The 23,223-nt window shown below is 35.1% G+C and overlaps 1 protein-coding gene and 1 pseudogene across 1 annotated transcript in view; one reads left to right on the top strand and one right to left on the bottom strand.

Annotated features, from left to right (window-relative positions):
- The first annotated feature begins 1,179 nt into the window (after positions 1 to 1,179).
- The window catches only part of LOC139863348 (G-type lectin S-receptor-like serine/threonine-protein kinase At4g27290), a 49,861-nt gene continuing 27,817 nt past the window's right edge, over positions 1,180 to 23,223 (top strand). Inside the window, exons 1-7 of the mRNA XM_071851985.1 lie at positions 1,180 to 1,433; positions 6,321 to 7,356; positions 7,989 to 8,007; positions 8,358 to 8,435; positions 8,532 to 8,689; positions 9,215 to 9,425; positions 9,547 to 9,784. Coding sequence (XP_071708086.1) covers positions 1,180 to 1,433; positions 6,321 to 7,356; positions 7,989 to 8,007; positions 8,358 to 8,435; positions 8,532 to 8,689; positions 9,215 to 9,425; positions 9,547 to 9,784 — 1,994 coding nt within the window. The remainder of the gene's footprint in view (positions 1,434 to 6,320; positions 7,357 to 7,988; positions 8,008 to 8,357; positions 8,436 to 8,531; positions 8,690 to 9,214; positions 9,426 to 9,546; positions 9,785 to 23,223) is intronic.
- On the bottom strand, positions 8,243 to 14,293 carry LOC139861701 (G-type lectin S-receptor-like serine/threonine-protein kinase At4g27290; annotated as a pseudogene).

The following is a 23,223-nucleotide window of genomic DNA, read 5'->3' as shown; positions in this document are numbered from 1 at the left end:
CACGTGCCGGCGCATGAGCGGCCGGTGGCGGAGGGTGGCGGCGCGTGGCGGTGGCTGAGGTGATCGGAAACTCAATTAAATCTCAGGATTTGCAATTCGAAGCCTTCTGAGACGATTGGTGCAGGTGGTGAGACCCAAAAATCACTCAATCTGGGTGCTTCTTCACTAGTCCGATTACACACTCCTGGGTGTTCTCAAAATTGGTACTCTCAGGGTACCTTCTTCAACTTAAAACTGAGCTCCCAGCTCTGATACCATGTGGAGAAAGATATCAAGATAATATTCAAGTAATTCTATTAATCTTTCTCATCTTACAAATGATGCATACAACCTATATATAGATACAATAAGGATTATAATAGAAGTCTCTAGTACTAACCATAAATGCTAACTACTTACATCAATGCAACTAACTACACTAAATGCATACATCTACCACATAGTATCATAAATGCATTCTAACAGAGTTAAACCCAAACCCATCCAAGCCCGTTAGATTTTAGGTTAAAATATAAATTTCTCGTACACTCTTTTACAAATTACAATCCTTACAAGAATAAACTCTTGACCTCACTAAATATTTAAAATCAGTGGCGGAACTTCAACCCGGATACAGATGGGGCGGGTGTAAAAATTTAATAAATTTTTCCTTGTAAGCAGGGGTAAACACCATAAAAAACCTTATTTTTTTGGTAAAAAACAAAAAATTTTAGTGTAATTTTTTTTTTCCCGTTAAATCCAAATCCAGGTGGAGCGGATACCACCTTTGGGTAACACTATGTTCCGCTCATGTTTACAATTCTTACAAGAATAAACTCTTGACCTAACTTAAAACACACTATGTTGATGTTACTGATCAACTATGTTTTATACTGTGTGATAGTCTTCTGCATGTTACATAACCATGTATTTACCATACACGCTCCTCATTAAATGTGACTGGTGAAAAACAAACAAACATGCAGAGCTACAAGTTATTTTTCTTGAGTTCATATAATTGGTCAATACTATTCTCTAATAGTATCCATTGTCCAACTATTAAATGTGAGTTCGTTTTTTGGACTATAGTCCAACGGGACCATATTTAGTTTCTGTGAATATATTTGAGTTATAAATTATGCTCTATGTTAACTTGCACAAATTTTTAAAGAAATGTGATGCTGTGAAAGTTATCAGATAATGGCGTTTCGGGAACACTTATTCATCTCAAGTGCTTTATTTTCATTTTTAACAAATTGTGCTGCAGGAGATACCTTAGCTATAGGTCAAGAAATCAGAGACAATGAGACGATTGTTTCAGCTGGTGAAATGTACGAAATGGGTTTTTTTAGCCTCGGTAACTCCAAGTATCGATACGTGGGGATATGGTTCAAGAAAGTGTCTCCGCAGACAGTCGTATGGGTTGCTAACAGAGAGACTCCAGTTACCAGTGTTGGAAACTAAACTTGTTTTTGGGCTATGGGTTTTGAATTTGGGCTTGCAAGTATCCAAGTATTTTGGATCAAGATTGTAGTCCATTATGTAGAAACTTCTTGAAATATGTAGTAGTGAAAGTGTGTAGAAAAATCTTGTAAAATATCTAAAGATAATACTTAGAAAATATCTAGATAATGCTTAGGAAAAATCTAGATTTTAGTAGATGATGAAGAGTTCTAGGATACTCCATTGAGTAGTATAAATAGAGGGCTTCACCCCTCATTTGTAATCAAGCAATTCAATAAGCAATAAAAGAAAAGCTTTCAATATCAATCAAACTTCTAAATCATCAATCATCTCTTCCACAAATAATATACATAGCCTCCTATTTCTAACAAATTGGTATCAAGAGCTTTGTTCGACAAGATGATGGCCAACAATGTCATCACGTTTCCTCGCCTCACAAAGGATAATTATGATCGATGGAGCATCCAAATGAAGACCTTCCTAGGTGGACAAGACTTATGGGAGATTGTGGAGGAAGGCTATGAGGAACCTGCAGAAAAAGGTCCTCTCAGCAAGGAGAAAAAACTATTGAAGACCAACGATCAAAAGGCTCTTTCCATCATCCAACAAAGTGTAGATGATGGAGCTTTTGAGAAAATTGCAAGTGCAACCACCGCCAAGAAAGCGTGGGAGATCTTGGAGAATTCTTATAAGGGAGTTGATAAGGTGAAAAAGGTTCGACTACAAACACTACGAGGTGAGTTTGAATCCTTAAATAAGAAAGACTCAGAATCAATTTCTGATTATTTTACAAGAGTCTTAGCTGTTGTCAATCAATTAAAGAGGAATGGTGAAACTCTAAGTGATGTAAGAGTCATTGAGAAGATTCTTAGATCATTAGATTCAAAATTCGACTATATAGTTGTAGCTATCGAAGAATCTAAAGATCTAGAATCAATGACTATCGATGAACTCATGGGTTCACTACAAGCCCATGAAGAGAGGTTCAATAAGAAAAATAAGGAGCCTTTGGAGCAAACTTTACAAGCAAAACTCTCTTTCAAGGAAGAGAGCAGTGAAAAGACTCATCAAACGAGTCAACGAGGTCGTGGTCAAGTACGTGGCCGAGGACGAGGGCAAGGATGTATCAAACGTGGAGGTTATAGTTCTTACAGAAATGAAGAAAGAAGTCAAAATTTTCACCCGACAAGAGGTAGCGGGAGAGGCTACACAAGTAGAAGGACAAGGTATGACAATTCTCAAACCAAATGCTATAATTGTCAAAAATTTGGCCACTATGCTTCAGAATGTGAGAAGTCAAACAATTACGTGCAAGAAAGAGTAAATTTTGCACAAGAAGATAACGAAGCCGTGGAAAACACTTTGTTACTAGCATGCAAAGGTGAAGACAACGGAGAATCGAATTTGTGGTATCTTGACACGGGTGCAAGCAACCATATGTGCAGTGACAAAAGCATATTTGTAGAGTTAGACGAGGTAATAAGTGGAAATATCACCTTTGGAGATTCCTCTAAAGTTCCAGTTAAAGGCAAAGGTAAGATCCTCATTCGCTTAAAAAATGGAAGGCATCAATTTATCTCTAACGTGTATTATGTGCCCAATATGAAGACGAATATACTGAGTATTGGACAACTCTTAGAGAAAGGCTATGATATTCACATGATAAATCGTACCCTTTCTTTAAGAGACTAAAAAGGAGGTTTGATTGCTAAAGTGCCAATGTCAACGAATAGGATGTTTCTGCTAAATATTCAACATGACATTCCAAGATGTTTAAAAGCATGTTTCAAAGATAATTCTTGGCTTTGGCACATGAGATACGGGCACTTAAATTTTGGAGGCTTAAAATTATTATCAAGTAAAAGAATGGTGAAGGGTTTGCCTCCAATTAATCATCCGGATCAAATATGTGAGGGATGCCTTCTAGGAAAGCACTTCCGAAATAGTTTTCCAATAGAGGCTTCTAGTAGAGCGAAGAAACCTCTAGAACTTATTTACACGGATGTATGTGGACCCATCAGTCCACCGTCGTTCGGTAAAAATAGATATTTTCTTCTATTCATTGATGATTTTAGTCGAAAGACATGGGTCTATTTTCTAAAGGAGAAGTCAGAAGCTTTTGGAATGTTCAAGAAGTTTAAAGCGTTTGTGGAGAATCAAAGTGGTCTCACAATAAAGGCGATGAGATCTGATCGTGGAGGAGAGTTCACATCCAAGGAATTCAAAGAATTTTGCGACAACAATGGGTTACGACGTCCTCTAACTCTTCCGTATTCACCTCAACAAAATGGTGTTGCGGAAAGAAAAAATAGGACCATTCTTGGTATGGCCCGGAGTATGTTAAAGAGAAAAAGGATGCCTAAGGAGTTTTGGGCTGAGGCAGTGGACTATGTGATCTATCTAACAAATCGTTCGCCCACTAGAAGCGTCAAGAACAAAACACCCATTGAAGCTTGGAGTGGAAGGAAGCCCGGAATCTCACACCTTCGAGTGTTCGAAAGTGTGGCATATGCTCATGTGCCAGATCAGAAGAGGACGAAGCTCGATGATAAAAGCGAGAAACTCATATTCATGGGCTATGACTCAAGTTCGAAGGGTTACAAGTTATACAATCCCAAGACCGGCAAAGTAATCTCAAGTCGAGATGTGGTGTTCGATGAAGAAGCAACGTGGGATTGGAATGTTCTAGAAGAGGAGAACTACGACTTTCTCCCTTATCCATTCGAGAGTACTGCAAGGAATGAAGAATATCTAGAAGTTCAAGAACCTTCTAGTACACCATCTCTGCACTCTCCACGTACTCCAACCACTACACCTAATGAAGTGACACCAACATTAGGAGGAGAATCAAGTAGGCTACAACATCACATAAAGAGCATTGAGGAGTTGTACGAGGTAACACAGCCTATGGAGGATCTAACATTGTTCTGCCTTCTTGCCGATTGTGAGCCAATAAGCTATGAAGACGCAGTAAAAAGTCAAAAGTGGAAACATGCCATGGACGAGGAGATTCAAGCAATCCAGAGGAATGATACGTGGGATCTTGCTACTCTACCAAAGGGGCATAAGGCCATTGGTGTAAAATGGGTATACAAGGCCAAGAAGAATTCCAAAGGTGAAGTTGAAAGATACAAGGCAAGGTTGGTGGCGAAGGGATATAGTCAACGAGCTGGCATAGACTATGAAGAGGTATTTGCTCCCGTCGCTCGTCTAGAAACTATAAGATTAATAATCTCACTTGCGGCTCAGCATAATTGGAAGATTTATCAAATGGATGTCAAATCCGCGTTCCTTAATGGCCACTTAGAAGAAGAAGTCTATATAGAACAACCTTTGGGATACATCGTGAAAGGCCAAGAGAATAAGGTGTTGAAATTGAAAAGGGCCTTATATGGGTTGAAGCAAGCGCCTCGAGCATAGAATAGCAGGATAGACAAGTATTTTCAACAGAATGACTTTACAAAATGCCCACATGAGCATGCTCTCTATACCAATGTAAGCAAGGAAGGAGATGTTATGATTGTGTACCTATATGTGGATGACTTGATATTCACTAGCAGTAATCCCAAAATGTTTGAGGAGTTCAAGAAAGCAATGGTTCGGGAGTTCGAGATGACCGACATTGGACTTATGGATTACTATCTTGGGATCGAGGTAAAACAAAAGAAAGAAGGAATATTTATATCCCAAGAAGGTTATGCTAATGAGGTGCTCAAGAAGTTTAAGATGAATGACTGCAAGTCAATGAACACACCGGTGGATTGCAATCTCAAATTGTCAAAAGATGATGAAGGATACTTGGTGGACCCAACACAATACAGGAGTTTGGTTTGAAGTCTGAGGTACCTAACTTGCACAAGGCCAGATATTCTCTACGGAGTTGGACTAGTAAGTCGATATATGGAAGCACCTACAATAAATCACTTGAAGGCAGCTAAGAGGATACTTCGCTACATCAAAGGTACGATTGATTATGGTCTGTTTTATTCGCCTTCTGATCACTTCAAGCTAGTTGGATACAGTGATAGTGATTGGGCTGGAGACATAGATGATCGTAAAAGTACGAGTGGTTTCGTGTTCTATATAGGAGATACGGCATTCACATGGAGCTCGAAGAAGCAACCCATTGTGACTCTGTCAACGTGTGAAGCCGAGTTTGTAGCAGCAACATCGTGCACCTGTCATGCAATATGGCTCAGGAAGTTACTAAATGAGCTTAAGTTTTTTCAAAAGGAACCTACGAAGATATATGTGGATAACAAGTCTGCGATTGCTCTAGCAAAGAATCCAGTCTTCCATGATCGAAGCAAGCACATCGATACAAAATACCATTACATAAGGGAGTGTGTTACAAATAAAGAGGTGCAGATAAAGTAAGCGAAGTCAATTGACCAAGTTGCTGATATTTTCACAAAGCCCCTAAAACACGAGACATTTAAGAGATTACGGAATATGCTCGGAGTGACAAAATCAAGTTTAAGGGGGGCTTTTGGAAACTAAACTTGTTTTTGGGCTATGGGTTTTGGATTTGGGCTTGCAAGTATCCAAGTATTTTGGATCAAGATTGTAGTCCATTATGTAGAAACTTCTTGAAATATGTAGTAGTGAAAGTGTGTAGAAAAATCTTGTAAAATATCTAAAGATAATACTTAGAAAATATTAGATAATGCTTAGGAAAAATCTAGATTTTAGTAGTTGATGAAGAGTTCTAGGCTACTCCATTGAGTAGTATAAATAGAGGGCTTCACCCCTCATTTGTAATCAAGCAATTCAATAAGTAATAAAACAAAAGCTTTCAATATCAATCAAACTTCTAAATCATCAATCATCTCTTTCACAAATAATATACATAACCTCCTATTTCTAACAACCAGTTCTTCCGGTGTGTTCAGAGTCAATAGCAACGGAACTCTGTTAATTCTTAACGGTAATAATAACTCTTTAATTTGGTCATCCAACTATTCGTTATCTGTCAGTAATGTAAACATTGTGGCCAAACTTCTGGATTCTGGAAACTTTGTGGTTTTGCATGAAAACATCAGTAATATCAGTGATGAAGATTTCATTTGGCAAAGTTTTGATTACCCAGGTGATACGTTGCTAGCCGGAATGAAAGTTGGGAAGGATTTTGTTACAGGGAGATATTGGTCTGTGAGATCTTGGAAGAGTCTAGATGATCCTTCTCCGGGTCTATATGAAGACCGGATTGATACAAATGGGTATCCACAATACTATATTCGGCGAGGTTCGGTGGTAGAAATAAGGTTTGGTCCATGGAATGGTGTTAGGTTTTGTGGTTTTCCAAGTAAGACAAATTCTTTGTACACGTATGAATTTGTTTACAATCAGAAGGAGGTATATGGTAATTATGAACTTATTAACAGCTCTGTTATAACAAGGTTATATTTGTCTCCAGAAGGGAATGGAATGCGCATGAACTGGAATCCGAACCAAGGTTGGATTCCATATATTGGCATAACGATAGATATGTGTACTCAATACGGACTCTGTAGTGCATTTGGAAGCTGTAATGTTTTCAACTCCCCTGCATGTAGTTGTATGTATGGGTTCGAACCTAGACAGTCAGATGAATGGAAGGCAGGTAATTGGTCAAGCGGTTGTCAACGTAAAGAGCCAATAAAGTGTGGTAATGAGGACAGTTATCGAAAACTTTCGGGTGTGAAACTGCCGGATACACGGAATTCATGGTACAATGTGAACATGAGCCTTGTGGAATGTGAAGAGAAATGCAAGAGAAATTGTTCATGTACAGCTTATGCAAATTTGGATATAAGAAGAGGTGGAAGTGGATGTTTGTTATGGTTAGATGATCTGATGGACGTTAGAGAAAACGATGAAAATCAAGATATTTTCGTAAGAATAGCAAAATCTGAATTATCAGGTACTAAAAATATATCTCTCATTTATTATGTTTAGTATCTTGGTACATTGGGCAAGAGTTTGCAGACCACCGCCGTTTGGTACCTAGTCTGCGCCGTTTCGCCCAGAAACATCTAATGACTCGGTCAATGTTAAAAAGTTCGGTCAAAAGTAAACATTTTGTATGGCCTTGTTGTAGTGTAAACGAAATCCCAAGCCCATTCAAAATTAGCTGGGAAAAAAGTTGGGAAAAGTCGGTGTCAACATTTTGTCTGGCCTTGTTCTAGTTTAAAAGAAATCCCAAGCCCATTTAAAAATTAGCTGGAAAAACACCGATTTACTTAATTTCTAAAAGGTAGAAGGTTTTCCATGTTCGGACTTCTCGGGAGGGCGGTTTTCCCCGATTTACTTGGTATCTCTTAAAGATAAATTTATAAATACACTACACGTTTTTTACAGAAAACATTATAGAAAACCTATGCGGAAAATAATATTTGAACCAACACCGAATCATCTTATTTGTAAATTATTTGCTTTTAAAATATACACGTTTAAAAAAATTTTGTTGTCTAATATATATTTTATATTTAAAAGTCAACGTTAGTTAACGACTCAACGTCGGTCTCAACCCTGTATCGACCGACTCGACCTTTCATGTTCCTAACCGACTCTTCTCCACCTCATGTCTTTTTCAACCTTGTCGACCTCGAACTTCAATCAGCATATGACTGTTTAACTATCATGACCATTATATATTTTTATTTAGCATGAAGATTAATGCATTCACTAGAATATCAGTTTGTTGTGTTGTCATCTTGAAAAGTGGCTGCTGGTTTGGATGGTACATATATTAAAATGTTGAATGTATTGATGAAAAGTAGCAGATTTACTGTAAATTAGATAGGCTTTCATTACGATATTTTGTTGGAGTTAATGATTCATTGATTCTTATTGTAACATTTTAGTCACGACATCTTCGTTTCATGATGCTACATCCAAGGAATCTGGCTTTTACAAGAAAAACGTTTTCGAAGGGGTCCTTGCAACGATAATTTTTATGGTTCTAGTAGGCCTAGCTCTGGCAGTGTATGCTTGGAAGAAGAAACGGTTTCGTGCACAAAGACACAGTAATTGCAATTATGTTCTATTTTATCATGTGAAACGGTGTCGTGCATCAGTATTTAGTATTGTCATATATCCCATTTCAGGTAATCTGTTAAAATCTCTATCGGAAGATAATCCTGGTGGGGTCAGGAATAAAGATGCTGAGCTGCCATTTTTCAGCTTTTCGGATATATCTAAATTGACAAATAACTTCTCAATCGACAATAAACTTGGACAAGGTGGCTTTGGTCCAGTTTACAAGGTACACATTAGTCATGGTTGCAAAAGGCAGTTTGGTGACTACCCGTCCCGATTCGAAGTAACCGTCCCGATTCATTGTCAAATCGACTTTTCGTCTGGCCGTGTAAACGAAATTTCAAACCCATTAAAAATTAGCTGGAAAAAACACCGATTTACATGGTATCCTTAAAGGTAAATTAATAAATACACTATAATAAAACTTATATATTACTCGTAATTTAACTAACACCACATCATCTTATTTGTAAATCATTTATTTTTAGAATATATTTATAAGATTTATGTTTGAAATATTTATATTTAATATATTTGTATGTAAAAGTCAAAGTAGGTCAACATCCGTCTTAACTGACTCGGCCTTTCAAAGTCCTGACCGACTCGTTTCCGCCTTGCATCCTTTTCAACCTTGACATTACTGCACCTGTCTTATACAACTTACCATATATATATTATTTTCTAAAATTAGCAACTACAAAATTATAAGTACAAAATTGTTGGCACTGATGTTTCTCTTCCTAATGTTTAGGGAGTAATGGATAATGGACGAGAGATAGCTGTGAAGCGACTATCGGACCATTCTGCACAAGGGCTTGACGAGTTTAAGAATGAGGTTAGATGTATTCATAAACTTCAGCATCGAAATCTTGTCAAGATTTTGGGATTCTGTGATGAAAAAAATGAAGTCATGTTGATTTATGAATACATGCCAAACAGAAGCTTAGATACAATATTATTTGGTAAGACCTCTGCTAATAAGATTATTATGTTAGTAAAGGTTTTCCTCCTTTAATAAACTTTGACACATAAGTTATATATATGGTTGATTCAATATATAATTTGGTGGTTTGTTCCGTGCAGACGAGAGCAAAAGTTCAGTCCTTAATTGGAGTCACCGATTAGGTATCATCAATGGAATTGCACGAGGGCTTCTTTATCTGCATCAAGATTCCCATCTTCGTATAATTCACAGAGATTTAAAAGTTGCTAATATTTTGTTGGACAGTGACATGAACCCAAAGATATCAGATTTTGGGTTTGCTAGAATATTTGAAGGATGTGAGACGGGGGCCAATACAAAGAATGTGGTTGGAACTTAGTAAGAATCTTAACTTCAAATTTGATCCTCAAGTGTACATTTAAAATATCATACTAATTAAATTTATCAAATTACTTATAGTGGTTACATCCCTCCGGAGTACGTTCTACATGGGGTTTTCTCTGTAAAATCAGACGTGTTTAGCTTTGGTGTTTTGGTACTGGAAATAATAAGTTATTAATGACACTGTCATATTGTTGGCAGACATTATGGTAGTGGTGGAGGATGTACATGGGTCGAGATCAGCTTCAGTGAAAAATGCAGGAGGTTTAGGTTGAGGCAACACGCCGTCATTACCCAACATAAGTACCACTGATGACATTGTTGGCCTATCTTCTGCGCGATTTTGCACACATAACAGACCAATGTGTATTGATCGGATTACCTCAGAGTTGATGCATGAGTCACATGACGATGCAGCAACCAGTTGAAGACTCTTATCATCTTTAAAGAGCCTCCACGCCTGACATATATAAGATATCAGATTCAGATATAATGATATACTAAACTGCAACAACTACAATATATACTAACATTCATGTTACTCATTTATCTAGCTATATGTTATAACTGCATCACACACACACACAACAAAGAAAAAGTTACACTGAACTTACATGTCCAAGAAGGTTGTGATTATGTTGTTGAGAGAAAATACGTTGGTTCTTTTTCCCACTTATTATTTCCAGCACCAAAACACCGAAGCTAAACACATCCGATTTTACAGAAAAAAACCCCATGAAGAGCGTACTCCGGAGGGATGTAACCAATGTAAGTAATTTGATAGATATAAATTTATATGTTATTAAAAAATGTACCTAAGAGGATCAATAGTTTTAAGTTCAGATTTTTACTAAGTTCCGACCACATTCTTTGTGTTGGCCGCCGTCTCATATCCTTCAAATATTCTAGCAAGCCCAAAATCTGATATCTTTGGGTTCATGTCACTGTCCAACAAAATATTTGCAGCTTTCAAATATCTATGAATTATACGAAGATGAGAGTCTTGATGCAGATAAAGAAGCCCTCGTGTAATTCCATTGATGATGCATAATCGGTGACTCCAATCAAGGATCGAACTTTTGGTCTCGTCTGCATGGAATAGACCACCGAATTATATTGAGTCAACTAGATAGTTTATGGGTGTCAAAGTTTATTAAAGGAGGAACACTTGAGGTCGTCTTACCAAATAATATTGTATCTAGGCTTCCGTTAGGCATGTATTCATAAATCAAGATGATTTCATTTTTTTGAGCACATGATCCCAAAATCTTTACAAGATTCCGATGCTGAAGCTTATGAATACACCTAACCTCATTCTTAAACTCATCAAGCCCTTGTGCAGAAGTGTTTGATAGCCGCTTCACAACTATCTCTTGGCCATCGTCCATTACACCCTAAACATTAGGAAAAGAATCATTAATGTCACACATTCTTCTGTTTATCTCCATGAGCAAAGATATTTATACTTATAATGTTTTACTTATTAGAAATTAATACTTTTATCTTCTTACATTTTCAACAACTTTTTAAACCAACTTTAAATCATATTTTTCCAGATCACCCGCAACATTCCAACCTTATCACGTCACAATTACTCTCCCAAAAACCCCATTATCATACGTCAAGGTCACTTTTATCCGTAATCTTAGTAGATTTGAAAACAAAGGGTACGTTATATAGAAGAGGCATGCACTAATGTTTTACCTTGTAAACTGGACCAAAGCCACCTTCTCGAAGTTTGTTGTCTATTGAGAAGTTATTTGTCAAATTACATATTTTTGAAAAGCTGAAAAATGGCAATTTATCATCTTTATTCATGACCCCACCAGTATCATCCTTAGACAGGGATTCCAACACATTACCTGAAATGGGATATATTAGAATACCAATGGTGTGTTTGTTTACCTCTTATTTGAATAGCGCTGAATGATTCAACATTCAACGCATTTGTTTCTGATCTCTGAATGACATATGATGTTGAATGGTTCAGAATTCAGTGTTGAACCCTTCAGAGTTGAAACACTCTCTTAACCGTTAAGCACCTAAATTTTCTGTAATATCGTCCTCAAATCATATCCAGAGCTCGCTAATGAAGTAATTTTACTTAACTCATACGTTCATTCAAAATAATCATCAAATATTTAATTTTCATTCAGAACCAAATTTATATGAACCATTCTGTGTTAAATCATTCAGTTTATCAAACGCGGCCTATATTCCTTACGAATAAATTAAATTAAATTGAACATAATTGTGTTACCTTGTCACAAGACCATCTTTTCTTCCAAGCATACACTGCCAGAGCTATTCCTCCCAGAAAGATAACAATTATTGTTGGAAGGTCCACTTCGAATACTTTTTCCATGACTGAAAGCATATAACATCATTAAACGAAGATGTGGTGACTAAATGTTACAATAAGAGCCATTAACTCCAACGAATTATTGTTACTGAAGCATTGAAGCCTATCTAGTTTACAGTAAATTTGCTACTTTTCATCAATACAATCAGCAAGTTATTATTTGTAATATCCATACCAGGAGCTCAGTTTCAATAAAACAACATACTGTAACATATATTATCCACGATATATATGCGATACCAATAGGCAAAGGCAAGTTACATTTACTTTTATAGATTACTACAAAAACTAGGCAATTTTGGTCCAGTGGAAGAAAACATATGATGGTAATTATAGTTCAACAACCATATACTACCAAAAAAAAAAAAAAAAAAAATTAATACCTAATAATTCAGATTTTGCCATTCTTACGAAAATATCTTGATTTTCGTCGTTGTCTCTAACGTCCATCAGATCATCAAACCATAACAAACATCCACTTCCACCTCTTGTCATATCCAAGTTTGCATAAGCTGTACATGAACAATTTCTCTTGCACGCCTTTTTACATTCCGCAAGGCTCATATTCACATTGTACCATGAACGCCTTGTATCCGGCAATTTCACACCCGAAAGTTTTCGAAACCCATCCTTATTCCCACACTTCAACGGTTTTTTACGTTGACAACCTCCTGACCAATTACCTGCGTTCCATTCATCTGGTTTTCTTGGTTCAAACCCATCCAAACAACTGCATACAGGGGAGTTGTGAAAGTTAAAGTGTCCGAATGGACCACAGACTCCATATGGGGTACACATATCAAGGATTTGGCTGGCTTGGTAAACTATAAAGGAGCTGTTATAAAGATAAAGATCATATTTATTTAAAATATACCTCCTTCTCATTGCAAACAAACTCATATGGTAAACCACCGCTAAATCTAACACCATTCCATGGACCAAACCTAGTTTCTAATACAGAACCTCGCCAGAGAAAATATTGTGGATATCCATTTGTATCAACCCGGGTTTCGTATAGACCCGGAGAAGGATCTTCTAGACTCTTCCAAGATCTCATGGACCAATATCTTCCAGTAATCAAGTCCTTCCCGTATTTCATTCCAGCTAGCAACGTGTCACCAGGGTAATCAAAGCTTTGCCAAATAAAATCTTGGTCACTACTATTATCTTTCACAACAAAGTTTCCAGAATCTAGAAGTTTGGCTACAATATTTACATTACTGACAGATAACGAATAGTTGGATGACCAAATTAAAGAGTTATTATTACTGATGGAAAACCGTGTGTACTTTTAAAATTTAGAAACGCAGCGGAATGTATAAATAAACATCTTTTATTAACTTTGAAATAAACATCATTTATTTTATTATAAACTTTCAAGTAAAACATTCACACGATTAACGATCCCAACAAGATCCAATTACACCACTAATAATTGTCAAGTAAATAATTCATAAAGTAGAGTTTAGATGTACCTTTAGCGAGCGATGCAAGAACGGTAGAATCAACTTTAGCGAGCGATGCAAGAACGGTAGAATCAACTGTCCACGTCTAGGTTGAAACATATATTCAAAGTGTATGAATATCTTTATGGTTGATCCACACAGCACGTCGAGCAACACCGATCGGATGCTAGTCCGTATAACCCAAAGTAATAATTAATCAAACACTTTGATTAATTAATTAAACAAAGTTGAATGCTCAAATTCGACCCAATAATTCTGACGAGTTATGTTTGACAATCAAAAAGTTTCCAGAATCAAAAAGTTTGGCAACAATATTTACATTAATGACAGATAACGAATAGTTGGATGACCAAATTAAAGAGTTATTATTACCGTTTCGAATTAACAGAGTTCCGTTGCTATTGACTCTGAACACACCAAAAGAACCGGTAACTGGATTTTCTCTGTTGGCGACCCATACGACTGTATGCGGAGATACTTTCTTGAACCATATCCCCACGTATCGATACTTGGAGTTACCAGGGCTAAAAAAACCCCATTTCGTATATTTCACCAGCTGAAACAATCGTCCCATTGTCTCTGATTTCTTGATCAACAATTAATGTATCTAGTGCTGCAAAATTTGTCAAAACTGATAGTAAAACGCCGGAGAAGAATAAAAGTTGCAGCTGAAAAGTCATTATCTCTTGAAACTAAATTATATATTGTAAAAATTGTCTATTACAATATGTACGAGGAACGTAGACCCAGTCAGAAATTAAATGTGGTCATAATTAACTTGATAAGTTTTTTTGGAAATGTGGTCATAATTAACTTGATAAGTGTTTTTGGAAACACGTCTAGTCTCTATAACATGTTGAAAGGTTTCAATTTGAGTTAATATTGATCTCTTTCGAATTTTCCCCAAATTATACAAATTTATTTTAGGTCATCAGTTACATGAAATTCAAGGTCACTAATAATGAAATTAAACTGAATTAATATTGAATTTGTAAGTTTCGTAGATTCCTAATGAGAAATTGTTATAACTAAAACCTAATTCAGGTTCTGATTAGTTCAGTTCGAAACCCTAAAACAAGGACGAAGCTTGAAAAAGAGTAACTCACAGCAACGAAAGATCACAATTAACTACTCTTTGTTAAATGAGATTGATTCTTCAATTTAAAATTCAACACATTAAAAAGTATGGACCAGCCAAACATACATGCTCCACTTGAAACCAACTCGTCAACCAATTAATTTGTTTGACCAGTTCAATTAAAAGGGTTCATCAAGTTGTGTCTAAGTGTTTGTTTACCTCTAAACCATTTTGTATTCAACTCGTTTATTTCGTTTATTTCTGACCTTTGAACAATATATGTTATTGAATGGTTTAGAATTCAGTGTTGAATCATTTAAAATTGAAACACTCTCTTAACCTTTTCTTAACCTTTAAGGACATAAATTCTTTTGTAATATTCTCCTCAAATTATATTGAATTTTTTTATTCATGTAACACTTTTTTTATTTGAAAAGTATTCTTATAACACGTTAATAAGGTACTTTTACTTATTTCATATCGTTCATACAAAATGATTATTAAACAACTTATTTTCATTCAAAACCAAGTTTATTAAGATTCAAAGACTATGAATTATTCAGATTTTGAACCATTCAGCGCTAAATCATTCGGTTTTATCAAACACGCCCATAGTGTTTATTCCAAAATCATTTATGTAGTAAAGTAATATAGGGGTTGCGGTGACCTAGTTGAGAGTTCACCCGAGGATGACCGAATCTTTCTCATAATGTGTTCGACATTGCAAATCTTCAAACTTAGTCGAGCAAGATGACGTTCTCTCACCAGAACATATTTGATGGCGTTTCTTCACTCCCAAACGACGTTGGATGACATTTTGAAGTGATGTCTACACAAACACTGTTTAATTTTTTATTTTAGGTTTTATTTTTCTCTTTGTACCTATTGGATGGAACTTTGAAAGTAAAAGAAGTAAATGAATGGTTTAGTGTTTTGTTTTCAGTGTTTTGTATTCATGAGTACATTGGAGTAATAGGATAAAAGAATTGACGAAGCTTGAAAAATCAAAGTCACGCTTTGCACATCGGAGCTGGAACGTCGTAGACGACGTTGACACGGAGTAGTGCGATAGATGACGTCTGCAAGGAGTAGTGCGATAGATGACGTCGACACAGAGTAATGCGGGATCATGGTGTTTCCGAGGTGTTACTTCGACGCCAACGCCAACGAGCCAGTGCTCTTAGAAGTTTTTTTAAATTGTTGAATGCAATTATATTTTTAATTTTTACAACTTGAACATCTCTTATTTAATGAAAGTATTTTAATTTTATTTGTTTTTGGTTTACTGGATAATATTAAATTTCAGAATAATATTATTTTAATTCATGAATGTTATGTTATTATAACTATATACTAATTCACATCTCAATGAATCCGTCATTGTTCATACCAGCCGGCTTGTAATTAACTCCAACTTCAGATGTGGTAATTTGTCATTTTTTGATATTTTTTTATTTGAATTTTTTTAAATTTTCTTTACAATTTTTTCACTTCCTTTTTCTTCATTCTTTTATTTTTTTAAACGTTCAATTAATCGACCGATAATCGACCAAAACCACTCCACAGCCAATTTTAAGTTTACCGAGGAAATGAATATTTTTGCTCCGAAGTTAAATTACGAAATAGAGTGTCACGTTCTGATCTTAAGACATTACGATCATAGTGGAGCTTGATCAGTCGGATATTATTATTTTTGTTAAGTTCATTACGGATAAAATAATCTAATGAGAAATATATAGTTTTGTGACAACCATTGATATATGTATTGAGATTATAAACTATTAAAATAATATTTAACATATATACAAATATCATGTATGTGGATTTGATAGATCTAACTGAATTTTTTCCCCGACTTCTAAAAATATCTAAGATAGAACTAAAGCAATTTGATAATAATTTGATAATCATTTCTCGCAGCAACGCTCGAACCTTTGCCACTTGTTTCCCCTGTAACTCAATCACTAATAAAGTTTCTCCTATTTTTTCTTGAAATGTGGCACACATAATTAAATCATTCCAATCAAAATTTCGAACAAAAAAAATATATCAACTACCAAATGATTCAATATTATGGTTGTTAATTTTCAATCGATATCGTTGTTCATACACATGTTGATTTTGCCCCACTCGCACCCTCAATTTGGTTGTAAGTTTTATTACCTATTCTTTTTAAACTTTAGTTTTAGATGAATCATATACTAATTGTATTTCAGTTTTCAATCGTATACTAATCTTTATTAATAACTCAATTGAGCATTATTTTATTTTGTGTAATTAGTGATTATATGCTTTTTATTTAGGGGATTGAAGAAGAGGGGATGAAAGAAATTTTGTATGTGAAATTGTATATAGAAAACTATATCTTTTAACTTAGATCGTTGTTACAAACAAGAACATTAGGGTTTAGATTTAGGATTTAGATTGAGTTTTTTAACACGAACGGTTTAGAGTTTAGGGTTTAGAGTTTATGGTTTAGGGTTTAGGGTTTAGGGTTTAGTGTTTTGGGTTTAGGGGTTTAGGGACTAAACCCAACACACTAAACCTTAAACCCTAAACCCTAAACCCTAAACTCTAAACCGTTCGTGTTAAAAACTCAATCTAAATCCTAAATCTAAACCCTAAACCCTAAATTTCTAAACCCTAATATCTAAACCCTATAAACCCTAATATCTAAAACCTCAACATACGCTCGAAAAACACGATAATTGTTATATATTAACTCTTCGAGCATTTTCCCGCCAAAATAAAAACATTTATCACAAAGTGTCTTTATTAAATGTTCATATTTTTATCCAATCTATAATGTTCGTGAACAAAGTTTTTTCAAAAAATGAAAAGCAAAAAAAAATTTGCTTCCCCCCGCTTCCCCCCGCTTCCCCCTTGATCATACCCCTATATATATATATATATATACATACCATATACATAAACAAAACACTACAAACTCAAAACACAAAACACTTCAAAATCAAAAACACACTTCACACACATCTTCAAAATGTTGACAATCCCCGGATGATCATCTCATTCAATGTTTATTACGGCAGTGAATTCGACTATGAATCCAAACTTTACGATTACAAACGTGGTTCAAAAATTTCGTTTGAAGACATTGACATTCGAGACGTTTGTTTAGAAGAGTTGTTTGAATTTTTGAAACAAAATGTACCGTTTCAACACACAAACGTGTTAATTATGACGAAGATTGTATTCCGGAATTTTCCGCTCTCTACCTTCGTACCGAGGATCGTGTAAGACCCTGATTTCAGAAATAGGCAAATGGAGCGCCGCTCCGATGGGCGGGCAGACAGGGCTGTTCGAAATTTTGATAAATTAAAAGGGGCACTTTGGTCTTTTCACATATGAACGTGTATATGGTTTGGGATCAGTTCTAAATCTCATTCTTATTCTCATTTTCACCAACCAAACCTCATTTTAGAGAGAGGAAGCAAACCCTAGAGAGAGAAAGCTTCAAATGAGGAAGAAGGTGATGATTCTTGCCCAAATGGATGTGAATCTTGATGCATCTTGGTGATTCTAGCTACTAGCTCGGTTTTGGTTCTAAGGTAAACCCTAGATTCGAATTTCTTTACTTTGATCCTGATTTAAGGTTAGGGTTTGTGTTGGTTTTGAGTTATAAACCTCATTTGCTTTGAAACTTGGGGGTTTTGATTAAGGTTTGGGTAATTAAACCCTAATATTGTGGGTTTAGGGTTTGATGACGAATTTGGGAAGTTTGGTCTTGGATTTTGGGTGCGAATCACTAGATAACTTGTTGGTGGGTGATTGAAATGTTCATAAGAACATGTTTTGGGTTGTGCATATAAGGTGTTTGATGAAATGCCTCAAAGAAGTGAAGATGATGTTGATGCTTAGGATTATTGGTTGAAATCAACCCTTGATAGTGTGATTAGTCAATGGGTGGTATGGTGGTGATTTGAGTGTGTTTAAGAGTTTGATTTTGATCAAAATTGGGTGTTGACTTTGGTTTGGGTCAAACTAAGAATTTGGTCAAGTTTTGTGAAATGGATACATAAGTACTTGATTAAATTGAGTAATTGGTGTTTTGGAAACTTAATCACTAGCCATTAGTGATATTGGGTAAGTTTGACATAAGTCAAAGATGGTCAAGGACAAAATGGGTCAATATTGCTTATGTTGGGAAATTGTTATAAGTGATGTTTTGATATGATCACTAACTAACTAGTGATCTAGTGTCGGGACCTAGGTTGGTCTATTTGGGTTGAATTGTGCCTTTTGATATGAGTTTGAATTACCACCCGTAGTTGTAATTTGGTTATGTCCATTTAGGTGGTTAAATGAGTGGGTTTTGGTGAGCAAGTTGGAAACCTAGGCTAAGGGTGTTGGTGTTGGACTCTCTTTTAGAGATTGATGTTTTTGTGTTTGTGTGCCTATCTTTATATAGGTGATTGCTTGCTCAGATGCGGAGACGATGATGTAGCATATTTGACTTATGCATGCGCTCCCAAGGTGAGTGGAGTACTTATATGTGTGTGTATATAAGTTGGTTGCTTGTATGTAACATGGCGAGTGTATATCACTCTTTGTCGGCCTCTTGATGAGGTGAGTGCTATATCACTCTTTGTCGGCCATGGGATTGAGTGGCGAGTGTTACTTCACTCTTTGTCGGCCACTCGATGCAAAGTGGTAAGTGCTATCCGTAAGGATTCACTTTTTGTCGGCCACGTTTGCGGTTGTGACAAGTGGTGAGTGTTATTCGTACGATTTCACTCTTTGTCGGCCACTTGTGGGAATGTGGTAAGTGTCACCTAACGGGTCACTTTTTGTCGGCCACATTCTTGTGTGCATGGTAGTGCCATCCGGATATGTACTTTTGTCGGCCATGTACATGTAGTGACCCGAACTTTTCCATGTTTATATATATTAATTGAGATTGATGTTTACATGATTAAATGTTTCCAACATGTTAAGCAATCAAACTTGTTAAGACTTGATTAATTGAAATAGGTTTCATATAGACAATTGACCACCCAAGTTGACCGGTGATTCACGAACGTTAAAACTTGTAAAAACTATATGATGACATATATATGGTTATATATATAGTTAACATTATATTATGATAATTAAACATATCATTAAGTATATTAACAATGAACTACATATGTAAAAACAAGACTACTAACTTAATGATTTTGAAACGAGACATATATGTAACGATTATCGTTGTAACGACATTTAATGTATATATATCATATTAAGAGATATTCGTACATCATAATATCTTGATAATATAATAATTTAAAATCTCTTTTGATATTATAAACATTGGATTAACAACATTTAACAAGATCGTTAACCTAAAGGTTTCAAAACAACACTTACATGTAACGACTAACGATGACTTAACGACTCAGTTAAAATGTATATACATGTAGTGTTTTAATATGTATTTATACACTTTTGAAAGACTTCAATACACTTATCAAAATACTTCTACTTAACAAAAATGCTTACAATTACATTCTCGTTCAGTTTCATCAACAATTCTACTCGTATGCACCCGTATTCGTACTCGTACAATACACAGCTTTTAGATGTATGTACTATTGGTATATACACTCCAATGATCAGCTCTTAGCAGCCCATGTGAGTCACCTAACACATGTGGGAACCATCATTTGGCAACTAGCATGAAATATCTCATAAGATTACAAAAATATGAGTAATCATTCATGACTTATTTACATGAAAACAAAATTACATATCCTTTATATCTAATCCATACACCAACGACCAAAAACACCTACAAACACTTTCATTCTTCAATTTTCTTCATCTAATTGAACTCTCTCAAGTTCTATCTTCAAGTTCTAAGTGTTCTTCATAAATTCCAAAAGTTCTAGTTTCATAAAATCAAGAATACTTTCAAGTTTGCTAGCTCACTTCCAATCTTGTAAGGTGATCATCCAACCTCAAGAAATCTTTGTTTCTTACAGTAGGTTATCATTCTAATACAAGGTAATAATCATATTCAAACTTTGGTTCAATTTTTATAACTATAACAATCTTATTTCAAGTGATGATTTTACTTGAACTTGTTTTCGTGTCATGATTTTGCTTCAAGAACTTTGAGCCATCCAAGGATCCATTGAAGCTAGATCCATTTTTCTCTTTTCCAGTAGGTTCATCCAAGGAACTTAAGGTAGTAATGATGTTCATAACATCATTCGATTCATACATATAAAGCTATCTTATTCGAAGGTTTAAACTTGTAATCACTAGAACATAGTTTAGTTAATTCTAAACTTGTTCGCAAACAAAAGTTAATCCTTCTAACTTGACTTTTAAAATCAACTAAACACATGTTCTATATCTATATGATATGCTAACTTAATGATTTAAAACCTGGAAACACGAAAAACACCGTAAAACTGGATTTACGCCGTCGTAGTAACACCGCGGGCTGTTTTGGGTTAGTTAATTAAAAACTATGATAAACTTTGATTTAAAAGTTGTTATTCTGAGAAAATGATTTTTATTATGAACATGAAACTATATCCAAAAATTATGGTTAAACTCAAAGTGGAAGTATGTTTTCTAAAATGGTCATCTAGACGTCGTTCTTTCGACTGAAATGACTACCTTTACAAAAACGACTTGTAACTTATTTTTCCGACTAGAAACCTATACTTTTTTTGTTTAGATTCATAAAATAGAGTTCAATATGAAACCATAGCAATTTGATTCACTCAAAACGGATTTAAAATGAAGAAGTTATGGGTAAAACAAGATTGGATAATTTTTCTCATTTTAACTACGTGAAAATTGGTAACAAATCTATTCCAACCATAACTTAATCAACTTGTATTATATATTATGTAATCTTGAGATACCATAGACACGTATACAATGTTTCGACCTATCATGTCGACACATCTATATATATTTCGGAACAACCATAGACACTCTATATGTGAATGTTGGAGTTAGCTATACAGGGTTGAGGTTGATTCCAAAATATATATAGTTTGAGTTGTGATCAATACTGAGATACGTATACACTGGGTCGTGGATTGATTCAAGATAATATTTATCTATTTATTTCTGTACATCTAACTGTGGACAACTAGTTGTAGGTTACTAACGAGGACAGCTGACTTAATAAACTTAAAACATCAAAATATATTAAAAGTGTTGTAAATATATTTTGAACATACTTTGATATATATGTATATATTGTTATAGGTTCGTGAATCAACCAGTGGCCAAGTCTTACTTCCCGACGAAGTAAAAATCTGTGAAAGTGAGTTATAGTCCCACTTTTAAAATCTAATATTTTTGGGATGAGAATACATGCAGGTTTTATAAATGATTTACAAAATAGACACAAGTACGTGAAACTACATTCTATGGTTGAATTATCGAAATCGAATATGCCCCTTTTTATTAAGTCTGGTAATCTAAGAATTAGGGAACAGACACCCTAATTGACGCGAATCCTAAAGATAGATCTATTGGGCCTAACAAACCCCATCCAAAGTACCGGATGCTTTAGTACTTCGAAATTTATATCATATCCGAAGGGTGTCCCGGAATGATGGGGATATTCTTATATATGCATCTTGTTATTGTCGGTTACCAGGTGTTCACCATATGAATGATTTTTATCTCTATGTATGGGATGTGTATTGAAATATGAAATCTTGTGGTCTATTGTTACGATTTGATATATATAGGTTAAACCTATAACTCACCAACATTTTTGTTGACGTTTTAAGCATGTTTATTCTCAGGTGATTATTAAGAGCTTCCGCTGTCGCATACTTAAATAAGGACAAGATTTGGAGTCCATGCTTGTATGATATTGTGTAAAAACTGCATTCAAGAAACTTATTTTGTTGTAACATATTTGTATTGTAAACCATTATGTAATGGTCGTGTGTAAACAGGATATTTTAGATTATCATTATTTGATAATCTACGTAAAGCTTTTTAAACCTTTATTGATGAAATAAAGGTTATGGTTTGTTTAAAAATGAATGCAGTCTTTGAAAAACGTCTCATATAGAGGTCAAAACCTCGCAACGAAATCAATTAATATGGAACGTTTTTAATCAATAAGAACGGGACATTTCAGTTGGTATCCGAGCGATGGTCTTAGAGAACCAGAATTTTGCATTAGTGTGTCTTATCTAGTTTGTTAGGATGCATTAGTGAGTCTGGACTTCGACCGTGTTTACTTGAAAAATGATTGCTTAACAAATTTTGTTGGAAACTATATATTTTTAACATGTGAATATTATGTGATATATTAATCTCTTAACGCGTTTGATATTATGTGATAGATGTCTACCTCTAGAACAAGTCCCATTGACTCACCTAATAATAATGAAGAGTCAAATGTAAATTGGAATGATTCGTGGACTGATTCACAAGTTCCCGAAGAGGAACCGGAAGAAGAGTCGGAACCGGAAGAAGAATCGGAACCGGATGAAGAAATAGAACCGGTGGGGGAAATAATAAAACGGTTAAGTAAAAGAAA

This window comes from Rutidosis leptorrhynchoides, chromosome 8 (genome assembly GCF_046630445.1).
Source record: "Rutidosis leptorrhynchoides isolate AG116_Rl617_1_P2 chromosome 8, CSIRO_AGI_Rlap_v1, whole genome shotgun sequence".
Classification (NCBI taxonomy): Eukaryota; Viridiplantae; Streptophyta; class Magnoliopsida; order Asterales; family Asteraceae; genus Rutidosis; species Rutidosis leptorrhynchoides.
The sequence above is the reverse complement of the archived record's forward strand: the minus strand, read 5'-3'. Positions and strand labels throughout refer to the sequence as shown.